Below are 23,766 nucleotides of genomic sequence, written 5' to 3' on the forward strand. Positions count from 1 at the left end.
CTCTCCCTCTCTCTCGCCCTCTCCCTCTCTCTCGCCCTCTCCCTCTCTCTCGCCCTCTCCCTCTCTCTCGCCCTCTCCCTCTCTCTCGCCCTCGCCCTCTCTCTCGCCCTCGCCCTCTCTCTCGCCCTCTCCCTCTCTCTCGCCCTCTCCCTCTCTCTCGCCCTCTCCCTCTCTCTCGCCCTCTCCCTCTCTCTCGCCCTCTCCCTCTCTCTCGCCCTCTCCCTCTCTCTCGCCCTCTCCTCTCTCTCGCCCTCTCCCTCTCTCTCGCCCTCTCCCTCTCTCTCGCCCTCTCCCTCTCTCTCGCCCTCTCCCTCTCTCTCGCCCTCTCCCTCTCTCTCGCCCTCTCCCTCTCTCTCGCCCTCTCCCTCTCTCTCGCCCTCTCCCTCTCTCTCGCCCTCTCCCTCTCTCTCGCCCTCTCCCTCTCTCTCGCCCTCTCCCTCTCTCGCCCCCCCCTCTCTCTCTCTCCACTGTCTGACTCGCTGAGCATTTCCAGCATTTTGTGCGTTTATCTCGGAGTTCCTATTCCTGCAGTATTTTAGCTCTAATGTAAGTAGTGAGGGCTCTTGGTGGCTCCATCTCCTTTTGGAGAATCCGTGGAAACGCGCACAACTACAGAAAAGCCCAGTGAGACAGCCAAGTCCAGTTCCATGGCTGTAAACCTTTCAGCTAGCTGAGTATTTCAATATCTGTAAAATCAATCTGATGCTCTCTGAAAATGGGACTTGTGCCTTCATGGCTGTTTTGAAGGAGAATGATCTTCAGTCAGAGCAGGTGATTGCCAAACCTCTTGACCATTCTGCCGTTGAGCACCTGCATTCGATCAGATTGTACCTGTTTTATGGCAAGGCCAGCATTTGTTCCCATCCCTAATTGTCCTTGAACTGAGGGTCGTTGAGAGTAAATCACATTGCTGTGGGTCTGGAGTCGAATGTAGGCCAGACCAGGTGAGGATGGCAAATTTCTTTCCCTGAAGGGTGAACCAGGTGGGAGTTTACAATAATCATTGCCATTACAGAGACTAGCTTGCAATTCCAGAATTATTAGTGAGTTTAAATTCCACCAGCTCATGTGGGATTGAACCTGTGTCCCCAGTACATTAGGCTGGGCCTCTGGATTCCCAGTTCAGTAACATTGCCATTACACTACGATCAACCCCCTGATGTGCACCTGAACTCAGCCTTTCCTCCAAATCACTTACCCAACAAAATCTATCAAACTAAGGAGATTTCAGCTGCCCCTCCGCCATTAGAGGGAGGGAGTTAGATTTCTAATACACTCTTGTAGAAAGGGTCAAACATGTTGGTGTGAAGCTGGAGCCACATCTAGGCCCAGGCCAGATAAGGGCAGCAGGTTTCCCTAAAGATCGTTCATGAACTAGCTGGGTATTTACAGCAATATGACCACTTCATGGTCAATTTTACTGACCCCAGAATCATGTTTCCAGATTGTTTCTCAATCTGTCTGGTGGAGGGTTTAATAACCTTCCTCAGCTCATGGCTAGTTCTTGGGATTTTTAGTCCAGTAACATAACCATGACACTCTTGTATTCCTCACTGAGTGGTGTTCCAAAGGAATGTTCAAAGCTCTGAAGGTCCGGAATAGTCAAGTGCATATTAGCTTCATTTTGGATCCCATTTCAGCAATTCAGATTGAGCAGTTTTACTGAAGCAGGTTGTTTCAGGTTTTAAGAGAGTAAGGTTATTTCCGAAATCTTCAGTTTACCGACCTTGGGCAGAGAATAGGCAGCATTACCGGCGATGACTGGTGGGTTGTCTGCAAGATATTTGGAAAGTTCAGTCCCAGGGAAGAGTAAGCTCATTTCTAACGTTTCCAACGATGCTGAAAATGTTTTCCATTTGCAGGTGACTCACCTCTTTGACAATGGAGCAACTGTATTCTTTGCTGTTTTCATGGCTGTGTGGGGTAAGTCTCCTGTCTCCTGAGGAAATGATGGGATATAAATGGAACTTGAGGGGATAGTAAATTACATGCTGCCTAATTTTCTTCATTAACTGTTTGATTCACTATTGATTTTTGTATTGCTACAACCCATCATCAAAACATGAATGTGTACAATCGGGACATAAATGTGGATTTATTGCACATCAGCTATGTGTGATTGGCGGGGCAGACTCGATGGGCCAAATGGCCTAATTCTGCTCCCATGTCTTATCTTGTCGTAATTAAACATCACTCTTCAAAATAAAGTTGCATTCAGACAGCACACCCAGCATTGCTCTTTCCCTATTCCACAGCTCTGACAGGAGATGGGGTTGGTTTCCACAGCTCTGACAGGAGATGGAGTTAGAGGTGATTTCAGGAGATCCCAAAGCCTCTGAGCATTCTTCCTAATTTGAGTATGGATCTGGGGTTATCCCACTCTCTGATCTGTGTTCAGCACCGTGTTGACAACACACTCCTGCAAGTTACTTTTCATTGAATCACGAGAGTGCAGAAGGAGGCTATTTGGCCCATGTCTGCACCGACCCTCTGAAAGAGCACCCTACTTAGGTCTAATCCCCTGCCCTATTCCTGTAACCGCACCTAACCATTGGACACTAAGGGACAATTTATTGTGGCCATTCCACCTAACCTGTACATCATTGTACTGGGGGAGGAAACCAGAGCACCTGGAGGAAACTCACGCAGATGCTAGGAGAACGTGAAAGCTCCACACAGTCACCCAGGCTGGAATTGAATCCGGGTCCCTGGCGATGTGAGGCAGCCGTGCTAACTAACTGTGCCACCCCATCTTTTAATTGGATTACTTCTTTTGACTGACCTGGCTATTTTGCGGAGTGCCACTACTCGTGGTCTAATATATAGGAGGCTGCAAAGTCTGTTTGGGGGTCAGGTGTAAATGGTGAATGCATTCGATTTGGAGAGGCCATTTGACTTCATTGGTCTGTACTGGTGTTGTATCCTCCACACAAATTTCCTCTCACCCTATCAACGTATCCTTCTATTCCTTTCTACCTCGTGTTTATCCAGCTTCCCCTTAATGTATGAAAACTATTCACCTCAACCGCTTCTCATTCACGTTCTCGCCATTCTGGCCAAATTCCTTTCTGCTGAATCCTTCCATTTCTAGCTCCTGGTTCTGGTCTCGTCCACAAGTGGAAACATCTTCTCCGTCTACCCGACCAAACCTTTTCATAATGTTAAAGACATCAACCCCTTGTGTTCTCTAGTCTAGAGAATAGCGCCAATACCTGCCTGGTTCTATACCAATTCACAAACCTGCCTAAAACATAGGGGTCTGTAGAGACGCCAGAAATTTCATTGTTGGCTTATTATTTCAAGGCATGCTTTGATGTAGATGCCTGACATATTGAAGGGACGTTTATCAATCTCTAGTTTAAATCCAGCAGCATTGAGTACAACCTGACACAACGGGTCCCCAGGTGGACCTATAAGGTTGCTGGGAAGGGGAGGTGACATTTAAAAGGCCCACATTTTTCATATCAATTGCATGTTTCAGGTTCAACGTGCATTTTATTTTTGATGCCACCGGGTACAAATCCTATGCTGTCTGTCCACTTTGCAAATCATAGAATTATACCAACAGAAGGAGACCATTTGGCCCATTATGCCTGTTCCAGCTCTTTGACGAGCTATCTAATTGGTCCCACTGCTCTTTGCAGCATTTTTCTTCAAATATTTGTACAATAAGTTACTATTGAATTTGCCTCCATCAGGCAGCATCTTTCAGATAATCATAACTAAATTTTTATTTTTTTTAAAGCCTCATATCTTCCCTCGAACTGTTGCCAATTATCTTAAATCTGGCCTCGGGTTATTGACACTCCCACCAATGGAAACAACTTTGTATTTACTCTATCTAATTGAACATCGATCAAATCTCTCGTCATCTCTGTTCTTTTGGAGGAGCCAAGGTTGTTCTCCTGTTTCTCTAACTGAAGTCCCTCATCCTTGGCCCCATTCCAGTAAATACCTCTGCAAGACTTTAACATCCTTCCTAAAGTGTGGGGTTCAGAATTGGACAAAGCAGCCTGCTTGATTGGCACCCCATCCACAACCCTCCACCACTGATGCACAATGGCAGCCATGTGAACCACCTACAAGATGCACTGCAGGAACTCATCAAGGCTCCACTCAAGCCCACAGCTACTACCATGTAGATGGACAAGGGCAGCAGATACACTGGAATGCCACTACCTGCACATTCCCCTCCAGGTCACTCACCATCCTGACTTGGAAACATATCGCCATTCCTTCACATGTCACTGGGTCAAAATCCTGGCATTCCCTCCCCAACAGAATTGAGAGTGGACTGACACTGCACAGACTGCAGTGGTTCATAAAGGCAGCTCACCGTCACCTTCTCAAGGGCAATTAAGGATGGGCAATAAATGCTGACCTAGCCAGCAACGCCTTCATCCCATGAATGAATATTAAGAAAATAATTGAATACAATACTCCAATGAGCTCCAAGCAGTAATTTAGTTTAGCTTTGCCTTGCATTTTATGCCAAGTGCCCTCATGTTTTTTTTATACCTGGATGACTGCAATGGGAATCCATACAACCAATGCAGCCTCATGCCTTCTACAAGTGAAAATGGCCTCCGCCACAAATCTGTACTTTATAAGCTCCCCCTTCCGAATCATTACAAGAATGTGTTCACATCATAGACAGCAAGTTGCCATGATGACCCATTATGGGGAAGCTATGTTTTGAATGAACTTCATCTTGTCTTGATTTATTTTAGAAAGCATTTTAATTATTTTTGGAAATGATAAAAGCCCCCATCCCTGATGATCTCCTCTATGAAAATCTATTGAATGGTGAAGCTTTCTGGTCTTTGAATGTAACTTTGTCTCCACTCTCTTTCTCACCTCAGCCACTGTCTTCCTGGAGTTTTGGAAACGGAGGCGAGCAGTTATCGCTTACGACTGGGATTTGATTGACTGGGAGGAGGAGGAGGTTAGTGCTGAGTAACTAAAACTCGACTGACTGCCAATCACACTTTCTGAACTCATTGCACTCGGGAAGCCATATATTTAGAAAGATGTCAAAGTCGGCAGAGTCAGTAGTCAAGAAGTTTTTTGTCTACTGGTTCCCTACAACCTCCTCGGGATGGTGACTGACTCAAATGTCCAATTAATTAACTTCAAAATGATCAATTAAATGATGATGATGATATGATCAGAATTGACCACTTTTCAGCCATGTTTCAACCAGAAGCTCTTTCACTTCCAATTTAGCCAAAAGATTGTGTTCGAGCCCTCTATTGGAGAAGTGAGAGCGAACTTGAGTGCCAGCAGTGAGGGAGTGCTATCAGCAAGGGCAGCGCCTGGGGAGGGCGGACACAGTAGCAGTGCCTGGGGGAGGGAGAGCAGTGGAGGCAGCACTGGGGAGAACATTGCCCTGTTGGAGGGGACAAGCAGCACAGTTTGGGAATTCCAAATAAGCTTTGCCGCCATTGCAGAGCCTGAATCGACAAAGGAATTAAAAATGTTTATCTTTCTCTTGCAGGAAGAAATCCGCCCCCAGTTTGAAGCAAAATATTCCAAAAAGGAACGCATGAATCCCATATCAGGAAAACCAGAGCCTTATCAAGCTTTCACTGACAAATGCAGCAGAATCATTGTGTCAGCTTCTGGAATATTCTTCATGGTTAGTCAGTTACATAGAAGAATCATGTCTGTGCTTGTATTCATGTACTGCTTGTGGCTCTTCCCATTCCATTTACTTAATCTCAGCCTTTCCGACGATCTTTCTACCCCCTTTTCTCTCATGCACTCATCTGAAAACACAGTTGGAGTTGAGAAGGACAAGAGTCGATGTTATTGAGACATAGGATGCTCAGGGGGTGTGACAGGGTAGATGCTTTCCCTTTGGGTAAGAGCCTAGGACCAGAGGGCATAATCTCCATAGTAAGGAGTCGCCCATTTAAGACCGAGATGATGAGGAAGAATTTCTTCTGAGTGTAGAACATCTGTGGAAGTCTACTGCAGAGAGCTCTAGAGGCTGGGTCGTTAAGTATGTTCAAAGCTGAGATGGGCACATTTTTAATCGGTAAGGGAATCGAGGGTTATGGGGATAAAGTGGGAAAGAGGAATTGAGGATTGTCACATCATATCAGCCATGATCTCATTGAATGGCAACGCAGACTCAATGGGCCAAATGGCCTCCTCTCCTTCTACATCATATGGTCATAGGGGGTTCCACTTTCTAGGTAAAGATATTTCTCCTCATTTTGCTATTGGATTAATCAGTAACTATCTTGTATTTAGGTTTTGAATTCTCCCACTGGAGCATCTTTGGGAGAGGAACAGGTGACTTGGGGAGGAACATATGTCAGTGGACCGATGATTCCCCAATCCTGCCACACACTGGGTTTGCCACCCATTGGGCTTCCTCGCCTCCTGGTTGAGTTTGTTGTAAACTCAATGATAGAGCTTGAACACTGTGATTGGTCAATGGAATGTGGGCATCACTAGCATGGCAGACATTTGTTGCCCCCTGTGTAGGTGGTGATGAACCGCTGCTGTAGTCCATGTGGTAAAAGTGCTGGGGGAAGAGATGTGAGGGATGGGGCGGAGCGGGGAGGAAGAGAGAGGAGGAGGAGATGGGGATGGGGGGGGGGTGGGGGCAGTGGCAGGGGGGGTGGTATTGGGCATGGGGAGCATTCTGACCCAGTAAGAGGAAAGTGGCTAATGTTTTCCCAAGCCTTTGAATTGAGACTGATTGCACTTCAGCGAATTGATTAATTTGACAAATCTTGTCTCTGAATTTCCTCTCTTTAGATCTGTGTGGTGATTGCTGCTGTCTTTGGAATTGTCATTTATCGGGTGGTGACTGTGGGCATTTTTGCTGCATTCGAGTGGGCTCTGATTAGGAACAACTCTCAGCTTGCTACAACAGGAACTGCAGTGTGCATCAACTTCTGCATCATCATGCTCCTGAATGTGGTAAACTCTCTTAGCTGGAAAATAAAATGCTGATTTTTTTTTTTTTTTTTTTTTTTTTTAATTGCTTTTAAATGCTGCGCAGAGCAGTTTATGCTGTACTGTTGTGCAGTGCACTGAACCCACGTCTTGCATTATTTATACATATGTCAGGATTTCTCTGTTGGGAAGCATTGCAGTGGCACTTGATGAAGTGATTGCAGTGAATGATCTGCTTCAGTTTCATAATGGAGCCAGAGTCCTTTTCATCGAGAGAAACCTGATTTAACTCTCACTAGAAAGAAATGAAATTGAGACATCAATGGTTATTTCTACAACTAAATTGGAACTATATTGTGTAATTTTCGTAATTAAAATGGGTAATATTAAACTAATATATCCATCTCACTGGCATTGTCACACTATTGATCGCTGAGTTGTTTCTTCAATACATCTTTCAATTAACAACACACCTTTTGACTTAAATCTTTTTTTTAAGCTGAAGGATGCCAACAGGCAAGGATGGACCTTTTTGTTTTTGCTGTTGACAATATTGTGATAGAGCAAATCTCGCTTTGAAAAATGTAGCAATGTTCTTGTTGGCAGGTAGCCTGTGCAATATGACCAGCTGAGACTGCAGAATGCGCTAAATTAATTCTCTAAAAAATCCTCCAGTTTGTGGAGCTCAGCAGGCATTCCGGTCACCGTACCTATGCTGGCACTTTGAATGCGCAGTCCAATTAATGCCACTCCCCTGCCCTCTCCCCTTAGCCCTGCAAGCTTTGTTCCTTTTTCAGGTCTGCTTATCAAATTCCCTTTTTAAAGGTTGCTATTGAATCTGCATCCACCGGCTGGAAATATTTTGGGCAGGCACAGAAGTTTCAGCATCTTGGATCTTCTCTGCTCCTGTCAATTCCTGTAATTCGGGTCTAGCTATGCGAGAGTATGGCAGATGTTTTGTTTCAAGGTTTGCACTGACAGATTTCTATTCGATGCCAATTCTCATTTACTTCTCTCTGCCAAAATCAAACACTGGGCTGCAGCACTGATGATTGTGCCTATGATGCTCTGCAGCACTCTCTCCTCATAGTGCTGCTCTTGCCTAGTTCATATAATCTTACAGCACAGGAGGATGTCACTTGACACATGGTGCACTCTTGGGAAGCCAGTCAGGATTCACACCGTTCAGCCGTCACGTCAATGTGGATGAGTTTAAAATATTTGAATAATGTTCCTGACATTGAATATTCGGAAATGTGCTCCGTAGCCGATTTTGGCATTCTCCGTTCCGATTGCCGAGCCCTCCCGATGTGAATGAGAGTGGAAAATCCCAGTGCGAAGAGCTCATTCAGTTCTCTTTTGAAAGTCGCTGTTTACATGGCCCTTTTAGGCAGCACATTCCAGAGCATAAAAATTGGAGGTGTTTTTAAATTAAATTGGCTCAGACCGATGTTACAGCCAGTGAATGACTATTTTGAGTGCAGTGCCTGTCCAGAAAATCAGTCTTTCGCATCAGTCAGCAATCAACCTGTTTTAAGGGCCTCCACACTTGCCAGCTGTTCAACTCTGCTCCTTACTGACCCTTCCCAGTAACTTGACTCCAGTTGGGAATGAAGGTTTCCAACAAAAGTGACATTGTGAAATCATTGCCCAGTGATTATTCAGTTGTAGTCATCGTCTTGGACCCTCTCCTAGTTTTGTTCACCCTATCTTCCTTCAGAAATGACGTATCACCATCGCAAGGCTGTTGTGTTTAAGTTCCCAGAAAGCCAATGTCTGAGCACTGTCCCTGTGGAATGTAAACATTCCAAAACACAGGCTGTGGAAAGATCAGTTGGTTCATCAAACCAGTCTTGGTCTAAATTCTGAACTCCCATTATCATCTTACCAGCCATGCAACGAGAATCTCTGACATTGCAGCACTCCCTCAGTACTGGACTGGAGGTCCACCTTGACTTTTGCTTTCTAGTCCTGGAGTGGCATTTGGAACCTTGGGACTTGGGCGAGAGTGCTACCAACTGAGCTGTGGCTAATAAAGATTGTTGGGAGGGGAGGGATTCAGCTTTTCAATTACTGTTAACTCAAATAATCAAACTTGTCCTGTAGGTCGCTGACCCTCTGTAAAGTAACACTTTACAATTGTAACTAATTGTGAACTTTGCTAAGATATCTAATTTCCTGAAGCATCATTCACTCCGAGAAAAGGGTTTAGTGGTTATTGACACAGAAATCTTCAATTTTCTACTCATTAATGGACTTTGGAAGCATAGCCGGGTTCAGAGCTGGTTCTTGCAGTAGGATTTGCAGCACCATGTTTCCCAGGGCTTGGGCATTTCGATTTGGTTTGGGGACTCTTGTGGAGGACTTCTACAAACTAACCACAGGAGACCCTGGGTACAGGTTATGATCATTTATTCAAGGCTCAAGCATGGCGAGCAAACTTGGTGACCCCTAATACAGCACAATCTCCAAGTCACAGATTTCCACAGTATTTTATGCACGGTGGCTCAGTGGCTAGCACTGTTGCATTACAGTGCCAGGGACCTGGGTTCAACTCCGGCCTTGGGTGACTACCTGAAATTTTGTTCTGGGCACCAAATCATAAGAAGGACAGCTATAGGAAGGCAGAATCACCAGCATGATTCTGGGCTGCATGGGTTGAATTATGAGACCATGTTTGAAAAGGTTAGGCTTGCATTCGATTTGCGTTCTATAGAGTTGGAAGATTAAGAAGTGACTTAATTGATGTGTTTAAGAGGATTTGATGGGCTAGATGGAGAGAAACCTTTCTCTGACGAGGAGAGTCCAGAACAAGGGAAAATAAAATTGAAATTAGCGCTAGACCATTCGGGGAAGATGTTGGGAAGCACTTCCTCACACAAAGGATAATGAAAATCTGGAACACTCCCACAGAAAGCTATTTGAGGCTGAGGGCAATTGAAAATGAGAAACTAAGATTGATAGATTTTTGCAGGCTAAGTGTATTGAATGATATGGAGTGGATAAAGGTTTAATTGAATAGTCGAACAAGCTGGAGGATCAGAATTACCTGCTCCTGAATCTATGTTCGGAAGATGGGGTAGCAAATGTTTGGGGCCCATGAGGTAACTAAAGAGGCATGTGATAGTTTCCCAAGTCCAAGTTATTAGGTTAGGGAGTTGAATAGCTGGGGAATAGAATGGCTAGGATTCAACACCCTTCAGACAAGCTGTAATTTAAATCTTCCCTTTGTTGTCCCTTGCACCTAGCATTTCTATAGTGCAAATAACCAGAAATATGTTGCAATTTTCAGTTCCAATAATGATCCATGTAAGTGCTTTATCCCCTCTTATAACGTCAGGAAACTTTGGGAGAAAGATTAGGGAGAAAGTGTTTTATGCTCCCTCCACCCGCCATCTTTGCACCCCTGGAGAACTGTCCCCATCTCACTTCCGCACACTTGCATCTCCAGCTCCATCTTCCGAATTGACAAGTCACCAGTTCCCATCCTATTCCTGCTATCCACAATTTGGCTTAATTTTTAGCTCTAACCCCACTCCCATCACAGTTGGTTCGACACAAACACTTGTCATTGACTTGAGTTGGGGAGGGGAGCGTGCAGTGACTCCTGGAATGTTCTTTGGACTCCACCTGATTTTCCACCTGTGAGTTTGGTTACATCATTCCCCAATTAAGTAAAACCACATACATGACCAGGAAATCTGGCCACACAAGTTCTACATCTTGTCGATAACCTATCTAAATGTTTATTTTTCAGCTATACGAGAAAGTTGCTCTTCTTCTGACCAATTTAGGTAAGTCCTTGTGCCTTTTCTATTGATGGGTATCTCAGGGAAGGTTAATGTACACACTAGTGCAACCTCTGTAAGATGTGAAGTAGATTTAACTGTCAGTGATGATGGATGGAAATGGGTGAGCATCTCGTGATGAACCCGTCAGCTTCCTATTGAGGGAATAGCCCATAACCTGTAAATGCCATGCGATGATAGAATGATGCAGCCCATTGTGCTTGTGCTAGCTCTTTGAAAGAGCTATCCAGTTAGTCCCACTCACCTGTTCTTTCCCCATAACCCTGCAAATTTTCTCTTTCCAAATATTGATCCAGTTCCCTTTTAACTCTGCTTCCACCAGTCTTTCATGCAGCACATTCCAGATCATAGCACTTGCTGTGTTGAAAAACAGAATGTTTATCTCCCCGGCTTTATTTCTAATTATCTTAAAATATGCACGTCATTTGGATGAAAACTGCACCGTTATTACTGAGGTTTTGGGCTACTTTAATTGCTGATGTTAAACTTGGAAGGAGTTCAAATTCAGCTTGCTATTATCAAGTTACTTCATTTAGCTATTCCCAAGTGTGGCCATCTCTTGTTTCTAAAGCAACACAACTTTGTCGACATTCCCCATAACATATTGCTGTGTGGATGAGACTGTCTATGGGTAAATTCCCACTTTTTTAAAACCCCTCTCCATCTCTCCTATCTATCACTCTTTTTAAGAGATGCAGGGGGACGTGAGAGGGAACATTTTTATCTAGCCTATTGAACTCTTTGCCCACAAATGTGGTGGCCATCAGTGATTACAAAAGGAAATTGAAATGAAATGAAAATTGCTTATTGTCACAAGTAGGCTTCAAATGAAGTTACTGTGAAAAGCCCCTAGTCGCCACCTTCCGGCGCCTGTTCGGGGAGGCTGGTACGGGAATTGAGCCTTGGTGCTGGCCTGCCTTGGTCTGCTTTAAAAGTCAGCTCTTTAGCTCTGTGCTAAACCAGCCTTGAAGGAAATAAAGGCCTACAGGGATAAATGGTGGATTGCATTATGGATGGCAGGGGGTGCGGTTGAAGCATGGACTCGATGGGCCAAGTGGTTACCTCCGGTGCTGTAAATGACTTCACACCACCACTCCTCTCCGCAGTTTGAGATCTATTCTGTGCCCTGATGTGGCAGAGCTAAAATATTTCAAGTTCATCCTGTAGGGAATATTTTTTTTGGGGGGGGGGGGCATCCTGTAGGGAATATTTTCTTTTGGGCGGGGGGGCATAGTGTTGGGAATGTTTTCTTTTGGGGGGGTCATTCTGCAGAAGGGTACAATTTGGGGGGGTCGTTCTGCAGAAGGGGATAATTTAAGAATAATTATTAAATAGAGAAAAATCATCTTGCTTTACAAAATTCACATGCATTAAGACTGGATGAGAGGCATGGGTTGTATCTTGCTTGACCACTTTTCAGTATATAAATGTCCTGAAGCCCATATTTTATCCTAACCTGCTCCATGGGAAGGAGTCCCATGCCTTGTTTTGCATCCTGTCCCATTGACTGTGTTTAAAAGAGGGTCCACCCACCCACCCCATGGGTAAGTTGAGTTCAAATCACAGGTATTTTACTTAATTGACAATATTCTGAAATGTCCCATGGCAGCTAGAACGATCAAATACACAATGGCAAGGTGTAGGACTTGGAAAAGGAAGAGGGTTAGCGGGATGACGGAGACTCCCTGTTGTTCAGCCTCTGATTATCTTAGCTGAAGTAACTTATCACTTCCAAGTAAGTTATCAAAGCAAAAGTGCAAGTTACGTATATATATTTAAAGCAAGAGTGCAAGTTACATATATCGATGAAAGTAAGGATAAACTATATCACTGAAAGATTCCTACATTCTTGGAGCGAAGCCTGAATTTTTAGTGTTGCTCTTTTTCTTTCACAGAACAGCCTCGGACTGAGTCAGAGTGGGAGAACAGCTTCACGCTAAAAATGTTTTTGTTTCAATTTGTTAACTTGAATAGCTCCACGTTTTACATAGCGTTTTTCCTGGGCAGGTAAATCCTTTATTTGGGAATGGTGTTGATTCTTTTTTTTGGAGAAAAAGTCAAACTGTTCTGAATGTGCGTCAATAATATGCAAATCTGCTGTCATGATACCCTGGGTTGGTGTGCAGTGAATCTCAGTCCCGCTTGACCTGGAGTTGCAACACGGGTGAAATTAGATTTTATTTAAAATACCAAAGTCCTTGGTTGAGCGAAACAAACTACAGTGACAGGGTTTGTAACTCTACAGCACTAGTAACCTTTTATTATGTACAGTGTTATAATTAAACAGACAGGAAATGTAAGTGACTACCTACTATCCCTTTCTCAACTCTCTGCTTCCTAACTTGCTCCCACTCTCTGCACACACACACTGACACATAGAAGGGAAAGGGTGGTGAAGAGGGAAAGAAAATATTAATAAAATAAAAGGATAAAGATCTTTGATGCACTGAGATGATTTCCGGTTAATGTCTTTCTGAAGTTCAGATTTCGTTTTGATACTTCCTCCTTCCAGGCTTTGAAATGGTTTTCTCAGCAAGGTTGTCTGCTTTCTCTGCAGACTTCGAATCAGTTCAGGTTCATAGTAAAAGATGTGCCAGGCACTCTCTGCTTTCAGAACAATAGAGATGTTCTTTCATTTCAGCAAGCTGGAGAGAGAGAGTGTTCCTTTCCATTCCAGGACTAAACACTTCTGCACAGTTCTCTCAGAAAGTATAATGCAGGAATCAATCACTAACTTGTCAGGCAGAACACTGTCCCTGGCCAGCCCATCGGTTGTCAGTTAACCAATCAAACCAACTTCCTCCCAAACCGGTACCTAAGATTCACCTGGTGCTGAGGAGTCCCAACTTCTCCTGTCCAAAAACAAAACCTAGGAACACAGTGTCCTGGCAAGCAGGTTGTTTCATCTGAGTCTTCTGCTTAAAGGCACATCCTGATTATGGGTCCACCGACCAAAATAATGAAATAACATAAAAAATGAGAGCAAAGGAAATAAAGAGTAAGATTTTTACACTGGGAGCAGGTTTCATGAACAGGGGGTTTACAATGGTGAGACTCCTACAACCTCAATATCCGCGAGATTCTGGCCCTTGGAGCTGACGGAGATTCCATTTTTGTTTTTGTTTGTATTGATTTGCTGATCGTCCAGAATATTGAGAGCCTGGAGAAGGTTGCTGTTCATGGTGTTTGTGCCTTGGTAAATCGATGGATCCAGATGTGTTGAATCATTATTTTATCATGTATGACATCTGTAGATGAAGGAGAGAATGCATTTCAACTTTATGAAAACCTCCTGACACCCTCAATGTAAAAGGAGAAAATACTGCAGATCCTGGAATTTGGAAATAAAAACAACATTTTGAAAATGCTCCAGTAGGTCCAGCAGTATCTGTGAAAGGAGAAACAGCGGGCACGATCTACTGGCCGCGTTACGTCTGAAAGGCAGCGCAGCGTGACGCAGCCGGTAGATGTCAGGAGATCTCTCTTCTGGGATCTACCCAGTTTGACACAGCTCATGTGATCAAACCTAATCTCGCAAGATGTCGTGATATGAATCCCGCCCATTGTGGACAGGTCAGTTTTTAGCAAATCCTCATTTAGAGCGAGACAGCTAATCTCATTCTAATATGCACTCCCACAATCTAACCAAGACATTGGGATCTAACTCCTTTGCCTTGGATCCTCGGGTGAGTGCTGTTCAGTGCTGGTCCCCACAAGCTGGGACCAGACGGAACGGCACTTATGAGGGTCTCCCAGGGGATTGGAGTCCCCTGCCCTCTGGGCAGAATGGCACTCTGGCACTGCTGGTGCCATCCAGGCACTGGCACTGCAAAGGTGCCTATGTGGCACTGCCAGGGCACCAAACTTGGTGCCAAGTTGGCATTTCTCCCGCGATGGGGATCTGGCCCGGAGATGCCCTGTGCGGGTTCAGGGGAGTACATGGGCTGCCTAAGGACACCCTTATAGGTGAGTTAGGGGTTCGGGGGTTGCGTCCCGACCTCTTCCTGCACTGAGGCATTCCGGCAAGCGGAGCTCCAGTACAGAAAATGGGACTAAGTGCAGCCTCGTCAGGGAGTTTCCGCTGAAGTCTTGAATCTACCTGAATGTGAACAGAGTCCCATTCACTAGCATGGGGTTTCTTGGTACTCCAGTGTTGGGAAACACCCAACTGAATACACTCGTAATGGGACTCTGTACCCATTCGGATAGATTGCGTCATGAGTTGCACCCAGAGTTAATGCATCTTGTCTTCTGGCGAAGTGGACTCAAATCATGAACTCTGGTTCTTTCACCAAAGATGCTGCCAGACCTGCTGAGGTTTTTTTCCCTATTTTTATTTCGAAGTTCCGCGATTCACTTTTTTGCTTTTATTTTCAGTTAGACGGGTAAATTTCTGAGGTAGACTCTCCCCTTTTGGGGGGATGAATCTGCAACCATTTTATGATCAATGCAGCAGCACCCCTTGGATGAGTGCAGTGGAAATCCTTTGGATTTCATTATCACAAAAGACCATCAATCCCCCTCAATCAATGTTCGGTTGGACTCGTATCAGATACCCTCCCACTCCATTCCCAGCCTGTCTAATTGTTGTATCGCAAACATCCCCCGCGCTGCCCTTGAATCTCCTCTTTTAATGAGAGAGATTTCCTTTCACCCCTCTCCTCCCCCAACCCCCTCCATTCCCTGGGAAATAAATTGAGTCATGTCTTGCTGATGCCTCTCTCACCCTTAATCCCTTTCTCACAGATTGCAATTATTTTTAACCTCGCCATTTACCCCCAGAGCACTGTCCCGGGAGAGAAGTATATTTTTTAACTTATTTTTTTTTCTCCAAGGCTTGTGAATTTTGTTCCTTTAATATAAAGCTACTAAGAAAATCACAAGGAAGCAATTTCCAGTTTTCGGTCTTCCCCTCTCCATCTATTTTTCCCTAACTTTTCTTCTTGTCAGCCTGTTTTCACATTACATTTTCTCACTTTCCACACTCAAACCTTTTAAGAACCCCCAAAATAGGGCTGCGGCTGATCGGTGGCACAGTGGTTGGCACTGCTGCCTCACTGCGCCAGGGACCCACTTTGATTCAGACCTTGGATGACTGTGTGGAGTTTGAACGTTTCCCCTGTGGCTGCATGGGTTTCCTCGGGAGCTCCGGTTTCCTCCCACAGTCCAAAGGTGTCCAGATTAGGTGGAGTGGCCTGCTAAATTGTCCCTTAGTGTCCAACGGTTAGGTGGGGTTACGGGGATAGGGTGGGGATGAGGGCCTAGGTAGGGTGCTCTTTCAGAGGTCATTGCAGACCCGATGGACTGAATGGTCTCCTTCTGCACTCCACTTTCCAAGACGATCCCCATAATCTTTAGTTTTCTTTATTCTTTCATGGGAGAGGGTGTCGCTGGCAAGACCAGCATTTGTTGCCCCTCCCTAATTGCCCTTTAACTGAATGGCTTACTGAATCATTTCAGAGGGCAGCTAAGAGTCAACCATATTGTTGTGGGTCTGGAGTCACATGTGAACCAGACCAAGAAAGGGTGGCTGTTGTGCGTCTTGAGTCACATAAAAACAAGACCAGGAAAGGACAGCAGATTTTCTCCCCTAAAAGACATTTGTGAACCAGATAGGATTTTACAACAATTAAATGTTGGTTGCCTTACTGAGACTAGTTTATTAATTCCAGATTTATTAGTTGAATTTAAATTCCACCAGCTGCCGTGGAGGAATATGAGCCCATGTCCCCAGAGCATTAAATTGGGCCTCTGGGTTACTAGCCCAGTGACATTACAGCTTCCCCTAAATGCCTTAGTATCTAAGTTTGACTTAACCATATTCTTCAAGTGAGTGTACAAAGCTTACTGAGGTTGACAATTCAAAAGATTTTCAACTGAGTGAAGAAATTATTCCTCCGTCCTAAATGGTTGACCCCTTAAGGATATGTCCCCTAGTTCTAGATACACCACCCAGGAGACCAGATACACCAGGGGAAATGGCATCTACCCTGTCGAGCTCTCTCCTAATTTTATGTTTTAAGTGAGATCACCTCTCCGTTTTTCTAAAATCCAGAGAATTAAATAACCCATTTCACTGGATCCCTTGTCAAAGAACAACTCACTCATTACAGAAATCATTTTATTGTGCACTCCAAACTCAAGTATACTTTCTTTGCGTGGAGAGGCCAAAACTGTACACCGTGGTTAGCCTAATATGACATCCAAATCTCTCCCAATACCAACATTTACTGGTCTCTCACCTGTTTAAGAAAAATAACGATTTTCCATCATGGCATAAGAAATAGAAGTAGGCCATTGAGCTTGCTCCACTGTTCAACAAGTTCATGGCCAATCTGATTGTAGCATTAACCACTTTCCTGTCTGCCCCCATAACCCTTGACTCTCTCGTCAATCAAAAAAGGGTCTTATTTTTTAAATTAATTCACGAGACATGGGCATCGCTGGCTGGGCTAGCATTTATTGCTCGACCATTTGAGGGCAGTTAGGAATCAACCACATTACTGTGGATCAGGAGTCTCGTGTAGGCCAGACCAAGTAAGGACGACTTGGTCTTGAATACTAAACAGTTGAAGGGCATGATGGGTGGAAGTGAGCTGGCGAAATAGAATTGAGTTAACGAGATGACACATTTGCGAGAAATGTCAGAAACCAATGAGAAAACCAGCAGTCAGAAGGGGAAAAGATGCACATTTGTCAGTTTCTGCTTTTCTGTTCTTGAACATTATCCAACCGCCATTTTTAATTGGGCATTTAAATGATCTTTGTCACTTACCGAAGGAGGAAAATGTAAGGTACTGCTGTTAAGTGATTGTTCCTTTCTATTAGGTTAACGGGACGCCCGGGAGCCTACCTGAGAGTTTTGAACCGGTGGAGGTTGGAGGAGGTTAGTAGCCCTGACCTGATATCATGTCACGTAGGAAAATTTCAACCCAGGAAACGTGTGTGCATATTTTAAATATTTCTGTCTCATTGTCTTTTCTATTTAACAATGAAATTGCAGAACTATTCCATTTGACCAGGCCATTAGACTGCCTGGTTGGTTTCTTCAAACCTACCATCAGTGACTCTGAGCTGTTCTGTGTGACATATTTGGAGTATCCACAAACTTCCTTTTCTTCTCCCCTTTCTCCCAATGTGTTGTTTTTATTCTTTCCTGGAAAGTGGGCAATACTGACACAGCCATCGTTTATAGCCCATCCATAATTGCCCTTGAACTTGCTGCAGTCCCATGTGCTGTAGATACACCCACAGTGCTGTTAGGGAGGGAGTTCCAGGATTTTGACCCAGTGACAGTGAAGGAAAGGCAGTATATGGTGAGTCACCTCTTGAGGGAAAAGTCCAGGTCAATCTGCTGACCTTGTCCTTGCAACTGGCAGTGGTCGCGGGTTTGGAAGGTGTCGTTGAAGGAACCTTGGCGAGTTGCTGCGGTGCATCCTGTAGATGGTACACACTGCTGCCACTGTGCATCAGTGATGGAGTGAGTGAATTTGAGTAGTGTATAGAGTGCCAAGGTTTCTAAGTGAAAGGATATCCATCAAACAATGTAAGATAACCTTAATCCCCAAGTATGAGAGATTCACAGGGTTCAGAACAGATCTGAAGATCTAACTAGATTAATCTAACATCTGCAGATTCAAGATTGGGTTGAGAAATTCATAATGGATTTTGGGGTTATATAATTAATGGTTGAACTGCAGATGTCCATTTGATCAATAATGGATCGCCCCTAATCCGTATCCTGTATCATGAGGCTGCCCATTCAATTTGAAGGATGTTATTTTGAAATTTTTTCTGAAAACTGGACACTTGTGTTGGTCAGTGGTCAAGGCTCTGCTTCCAGTAAGATACTGAAACGTGAGTCCTGGAGTTTTGTTTTCTGTTTTTGTGGGTTTTACGTATCTGAGCTGATATTGTAGCTTGCATCCTAGTGTCATGCGAGAATCCCGAAGATATAATTTTTAGGTGTGTGACGTTCTTGGTAGCAGCTTCAGATTGTTGTGAAGGGAGCTAACCTTGCTGTGTTGCAAGGTAGTTTTGACGTCGGTTAAAATGTTTTACTCTGAGTTTACCCAAAGTAACTTTTAACCTGATGTTCCTGCAATAATTGCCTATATTCCACCTTTATTCCTTCATGTGGACATGTTTGTGTCGGTATGACGGTGCCTGTACTTTAGAATCATAGAATTTACAGTGCAGAAGGAGGCCATCCGGCCCTTGGAAACAGCACGCTACTTAAACCCACGCCACCACCCTATCCCCATAACCCAGTAACCCCACCTAACCTTTTGGACACTAAGGGGCAATTCAGCATGACCAATCCACCTAACCTGCACATCTTTGAACCGTAGAAGTAAACCGGGGCACCAAGAGGAACCCCATGCAGTTCAAGACGAGGCGAATGTGCAAACTCCATGCAGACAGTCACCCGAGGCCGGAATTGAATCTGCATTCCTGGAGCTGTGAGGCAGCAGTGCTAACCACTGCGTGCGTGTGTCCATTTGTGAGAGTGCACTACATGTGTGTTTGAATGTAATGCACAAGTGTACTTTTTTTTTTCTTTCGATATTTAAGTTGCTGATGTGTTTTTTTGTGTTGTACCGTGGGGATTGCAAAATTTAAAATGTTTCCACCGAAACATTTCATCAGATGATAGAAGCGATACAGTCGGATGCTCCTTGCTCTTCATCAATAACTCGAATCAGGCAATTGTCTTCATTGTTTTTCTCAATCTGCCCAATCTATCAATCACCCAAACAATAAAATCATTTCCAAAGATCACCTTGTACAAAATAACATTATTTTATTTATATTGTTTTATTGAAAAATCACCTTGTCAGCAGGTGCTGAACTGTGAAGATGGAAATAAAACAAATGTTCATTAGTTATAGACCATCATTAAAATAATATTAAAAGGATTGCACAATTCTACGCATTCAGTTTACTAATGATTAAGATATCTTGTAAAATACAGGTCTATTTAATTTTCAGAATAAAAATGAAGGGTCTATTGCACTCTGCACTCTTCTGCATATGTATTAAATCCATAAGCCATGTATTAATTGGGGTCTGTGAGATCTCCAGACTAGATTACATGGTGAGCGTGATACGACAGTGGATTGCCCAGATTTGCATCTCGCCTTCTCTCCTTCAGAAGAAACTGGATTTTACATGTTATTTTTTATTTGTTAGTTCAAGGATATGGATCTTGCTGCCCAAGCCAGCATTTATTGCCCAACCTTAAATTGCCTTTGGAAAGTGATACTCTTCGGAAATAGAAATATTGACAGCATAGGAGGCCATTTGTCCCATTGTGTCTATGCTGGCCTGAAAAGGACAATCCAGTCTAATCCCACCTTCTACTACATATTCTGTATCCCTGTAAGGTACAGCATCTCGTGTGCATATCAAAGCATATTTTAAATGTGATGAGCATTTCTGCCTCTACCATTCTTTCAAACAGTGAGTTCCAGACCCTCACCACCCTGTGGGTGGAAATAATTCCTTCAAACCTTCCATCACATGGTTCTGGGTAGGATGGAAGTGTAGCACTAGGAATTACAATTGTTACAGACAGACCGACCAAGAGTTTCTATTTGTCCATGATGGTTCCTATCTTCAAAGACGTGTAAGCTATCTCTTTTGTTCATTCATGGGATGTGAGCTTCGCTGAGCATTGTATGTCCATCTCTAATTGCCCTCGTGTGAGCTGCCATCTTGAAACCGCTGCAGTTCATTTGGTGTAGGCATGCCCGCAGTGCTGTTGGGGAGGGTGTATCAGGATTGATCCAATGTCAATGAAGGAACAGCAATTATATTTCCAAGTCAGGATGGTTTGGGGATGAATTTGCAGGTGGTGGTGCTCCCATGTGTCTGCTGCCTTGTCCTTCTAGGTGGTAGAGGCTGTTTGGAAAGTGCTGTTGAAGGAGCCTTGGTGAGTTGATGTTGTGCATCTTGTTGATAGCACACCCTACGCTACTGCGCATTGGTGATGGAGGGAGTGAATGTTTGTTCAATCAAGTGAGCTGCTTTATTTTGGATTATATCGAGCTACTGTGTGGTTGGAGCTGAACGCGGCCATGCAAATAGAGAGTATTCCATCAATAAGTTACTCACCGCAGGATTCTCCACCTCCTGACCTGCTTTTGTAGCCGCAGTAATTATAGGGCCAGTCCTAGTTCAGTCTGGTCAATGCTAACCCCCAGGCTATTGATAGGGGTTTAAACGATGGTAATGACATTGAATATTTGCAGAGATTGCTCCCACCCCCCCCCCCCCCCCACCCCGAATGCAAAAATAATCTGTTCAAGCTTTACACTAATTACCCAGGAATTTAGAGAGCCTATAACACCCCATTGCTTTTTCCAAGGAAATGTCTCAGCCAATCAAAATTGACTTCAAAACCAATGAGCACCCTTTGTGACTGTAGTATAAATAATTTGAATTGTTTGTAATTTGATATTCCTGTACTGCATGGAGGCACAGGGGTTAGCACTGCTGCCTGACAGCACCAGGGACCCAGGTTCAATTCCAGCCTTGGGTCACAATCTATGTGGAGTTTGTACGTTCTCTACATGTCTGCGTAGCTTTCCTCCGGGTGCTCCAGTTTCCTCCCACAGTCCAAAGATGTGCAGGTTAGGTGGATTGGCCTTGCTAAATTACCCTTGGTGTCCAAAGGTTAGGTGGGGTTATGAGGATAGGGTAGGGAAGTGAGCTTGGGTAGGGTGCTCTTTCCATGGGTCGGTGCAGACTTGATGGGCCAAATGGCCGCCTTCTGCACTGAAGGGGTCCTATGATTTGTCCTGATGAGTGCAAGATGAAACGTTTTGGCAACATGTCTCTTTTCAACGCGATTAAAACCATTTTATTTGGCAATGAAATTATTTTAAGCTGACCATTTATAAATAATTTACCTTCCAATTCTTCCTTTACTGCAAAGTCAAACCACCTGAAACTGCAGTTTATTAAAGAAAGAGCTTGTATTTATTAAGTACATTTCATGGCTTCTGGAAATATTAAAATACTTTACAGATAATAAATGACCACGTGCGTCCGGCGAGCATCCGTGCGCGCCAGTTAGATCGCGGGAGCAGCCGAGTCAGATTCAGCGCCGGGCGCGCCCATTGGTTTGTGATCTAACTGGCATCCTGCTTTTGTTGGTGGGCTCTAGATCCTGCATGGATCATTTAAGGACAGATCATCTCAGCAACAGGATGGACACCCTATCTAACTGCCTCCCATGTTCTAACTGCCACCACAGCATGGGTGCTTTTCAGTAACGGCACCTGGAGGGATCTCTCAGATCATTGGAAACCCCAGATTGGACAGGGACAGGACAGGTTGGCACCCAGGCACCATGGTGCTCCAATGTGGCACCCTGGCACTGCTGTGATGTCAGGGACACTGCCAGGGTGGCACTATCATGGGTTAGGGCCTGAGGCATGTCCATGAAAGTGGGGATGAGGGGAGGTATGAAGTGTGGGGGGTGAGGGGTGGATATGAAAGGGCTTCCTAAAGGTAGGAGGGTGGGGAAGCCTAAAAAGGGGGGTTCCCTCAGTGACCCTAAAGTGGGGTGTCCCCACCTGGAGGTGTGGGGTGACATTATTCATAGATGGAGGGTGTGTGGGACGCTCAAGCTCACTTAGAGATTGGAGCACCCTTTCACAGCCCAATCTGAGGAGCCGGTCTCACCAACGAGTTCAGCTCCCCGCTGCCGAAACATTTTTTGTGGCAGGACCAGGGAGAAACTCCCCAAGGCTGAAAAAATTGATTATGTTTGGGTAAATACTGGTGGATATCTCACTGGAAAAGCTGACCGGAAACCCATCCAAACCCACCCAAAATGACACCTAGAGACTTTTCCGTTAAGTCACGGCCAAAGTACTTATGATGTTGTAACGAAGGAACTGCAGCAGCCAATTTGTGTACAGCAAGCTCCCACAAACAGCAATGTGATAATGACCAGCTGATTTTATTTTTAATGACATTGATTAAGATAACTATTAGCTTCAGTCCTCCCAGGGAGAACGCCACTCCTTCTGAAGGAACATCGGACCCTCTGCATCCGCCCGAGAGGGCAGATGAGGTCTCCGTTTAATGTCTCATTTTAATATGGCAGCAGCAACAATGCAGCTCCCCTTCAGTACTGACACTGGGAGGTTGGAGTGTGCTACTACTAAATCATGGCCAGCAGCTGCTGTGTTTAACTGAATACTCCTATAATTCTGTAACCTTTAAGTCCCTTCTTGCGCTATGCTTTTCTGCCTAACTTGCAGTGTCACCCGAGTGGTTGCCTTATCGATCTGTGTTTACAAATGGGAATCATCATGGTGTTAAAGCAGAGCTGGAATAACTTCATGGAGCTTGGCTACCCGTAAGTAGAAATGATAAGTGCCTGGTCAGTTACCAGTTTATTCAACTACATTCGTATTCATGTCTGTTAGCAGCTCACTCAAATCTCGAAGATTGCCTGTATTTAATGTGCTACATATTTTAATACAAATTGCTAGATATTACTCATTGTCCCCCACTCTGGGTGCAGCTTATCTGTAACTACCCTCTCATTTCCTGGTTCATCCCGAGTGCAGTCCCACTTCCTTGGCTAAGCCAGGGGCTGGAAACCAAGGCAGCAAATGGGAATGTTGCAGCAGATCCCAAGAGCCCTCCCCTTGTACACCAGCCATCTCCTGACTAATGTAAACATTTCCTCCTATGGTATCATTCGGGAGAAACAAACAATGTTGGGAGGATTAACTTTGCTGCTTCTTTAATCTTCCACCCACTTAGTATGGAAATCAGGCTAAAACACTGGGCCTGTGTCAATTCCAAGCACAGGCCCTCTGATGGAACTTGGGCTGTGGTGGTGGGAAAGGAAGAGGTGGGAAAAACAGTGATCCAACTTACTTGAAACGATTTTTTTCTTGACTGAACCTGCTTCCCAGTGAAGACTAAATGCATCCCAAAAAATCTAGTCAAATCTGGGCAAAGACTGGTAATGGCACTAAGTCATGATACTAATTAGAATAGAATCCCTACAGTGTAGAAG

At 44.5% G+C, this 23,766-nt stretch overlaps 1 protein-coding gene across 5 annotated transcripts in view; it reads left to right on the forward strand.

The window, feature by feature from the left end:
* LOC140396330 (anoctamin-4-like) overlaps window positions 1-23,766 on the forward strand; it is a 286,419-nt gene that overhangs the window by 245,704 nt on the left and 16,949 nt on the right. For all 5 annotated transcript variants that reach the window (XM_072484841.1, XM_072484842.1, XM_072484844.1 and 2 more), the window contains 8 exons: window positions 1,863-1,923; window positions 4,863-4,945; window positions 5,498-5,638; window positions 6,772-6,936; window positions 10,670-10,706; window positions 12,617-12,728; window positions 17,550-17,607; window positions 22,997-23,094. In XM_072484841.1, the coding sequence (XP_072340942.1) occupies window positions 1,863-1,923; window positions 4,863-4,945; window positions 5,498-5,638; window positions 6,772-6,936; window positions 10,670-10,706; window positions 12,617-12,728; window positions 17,550-17,607; window positions 22,997-23,094 (755 nt within the window). The remainder of the gene's footprint in view (window positions 1-1,862; window positions 1,924-4,862; window positions 4,946-5,497; window positions 5,639-6,771; window positions 6,937-10,669; window positions 10,707-12,616; window positions 12,729-17,549; window positions 17,608-22,996; window positions 23,095-23,766) is intronic.

The sequence above is a fragment of the Scyliorhinus torazame genome, chromosome 19, assembly GCF_047496885.1.
Source record: "Scyliorhinus torazame isolate Kashiwa2021f chromosome 19, sScyTor2.1, whole genome shotgun sequence".
NCBI classification, from domain to species: Eukaryota; Metazoa; Chordata; class Chondrichthyes; order Carcharhiniformes; family Scyliorhinidae; genus Scyliorhinus; species Scyliorhinus torazame.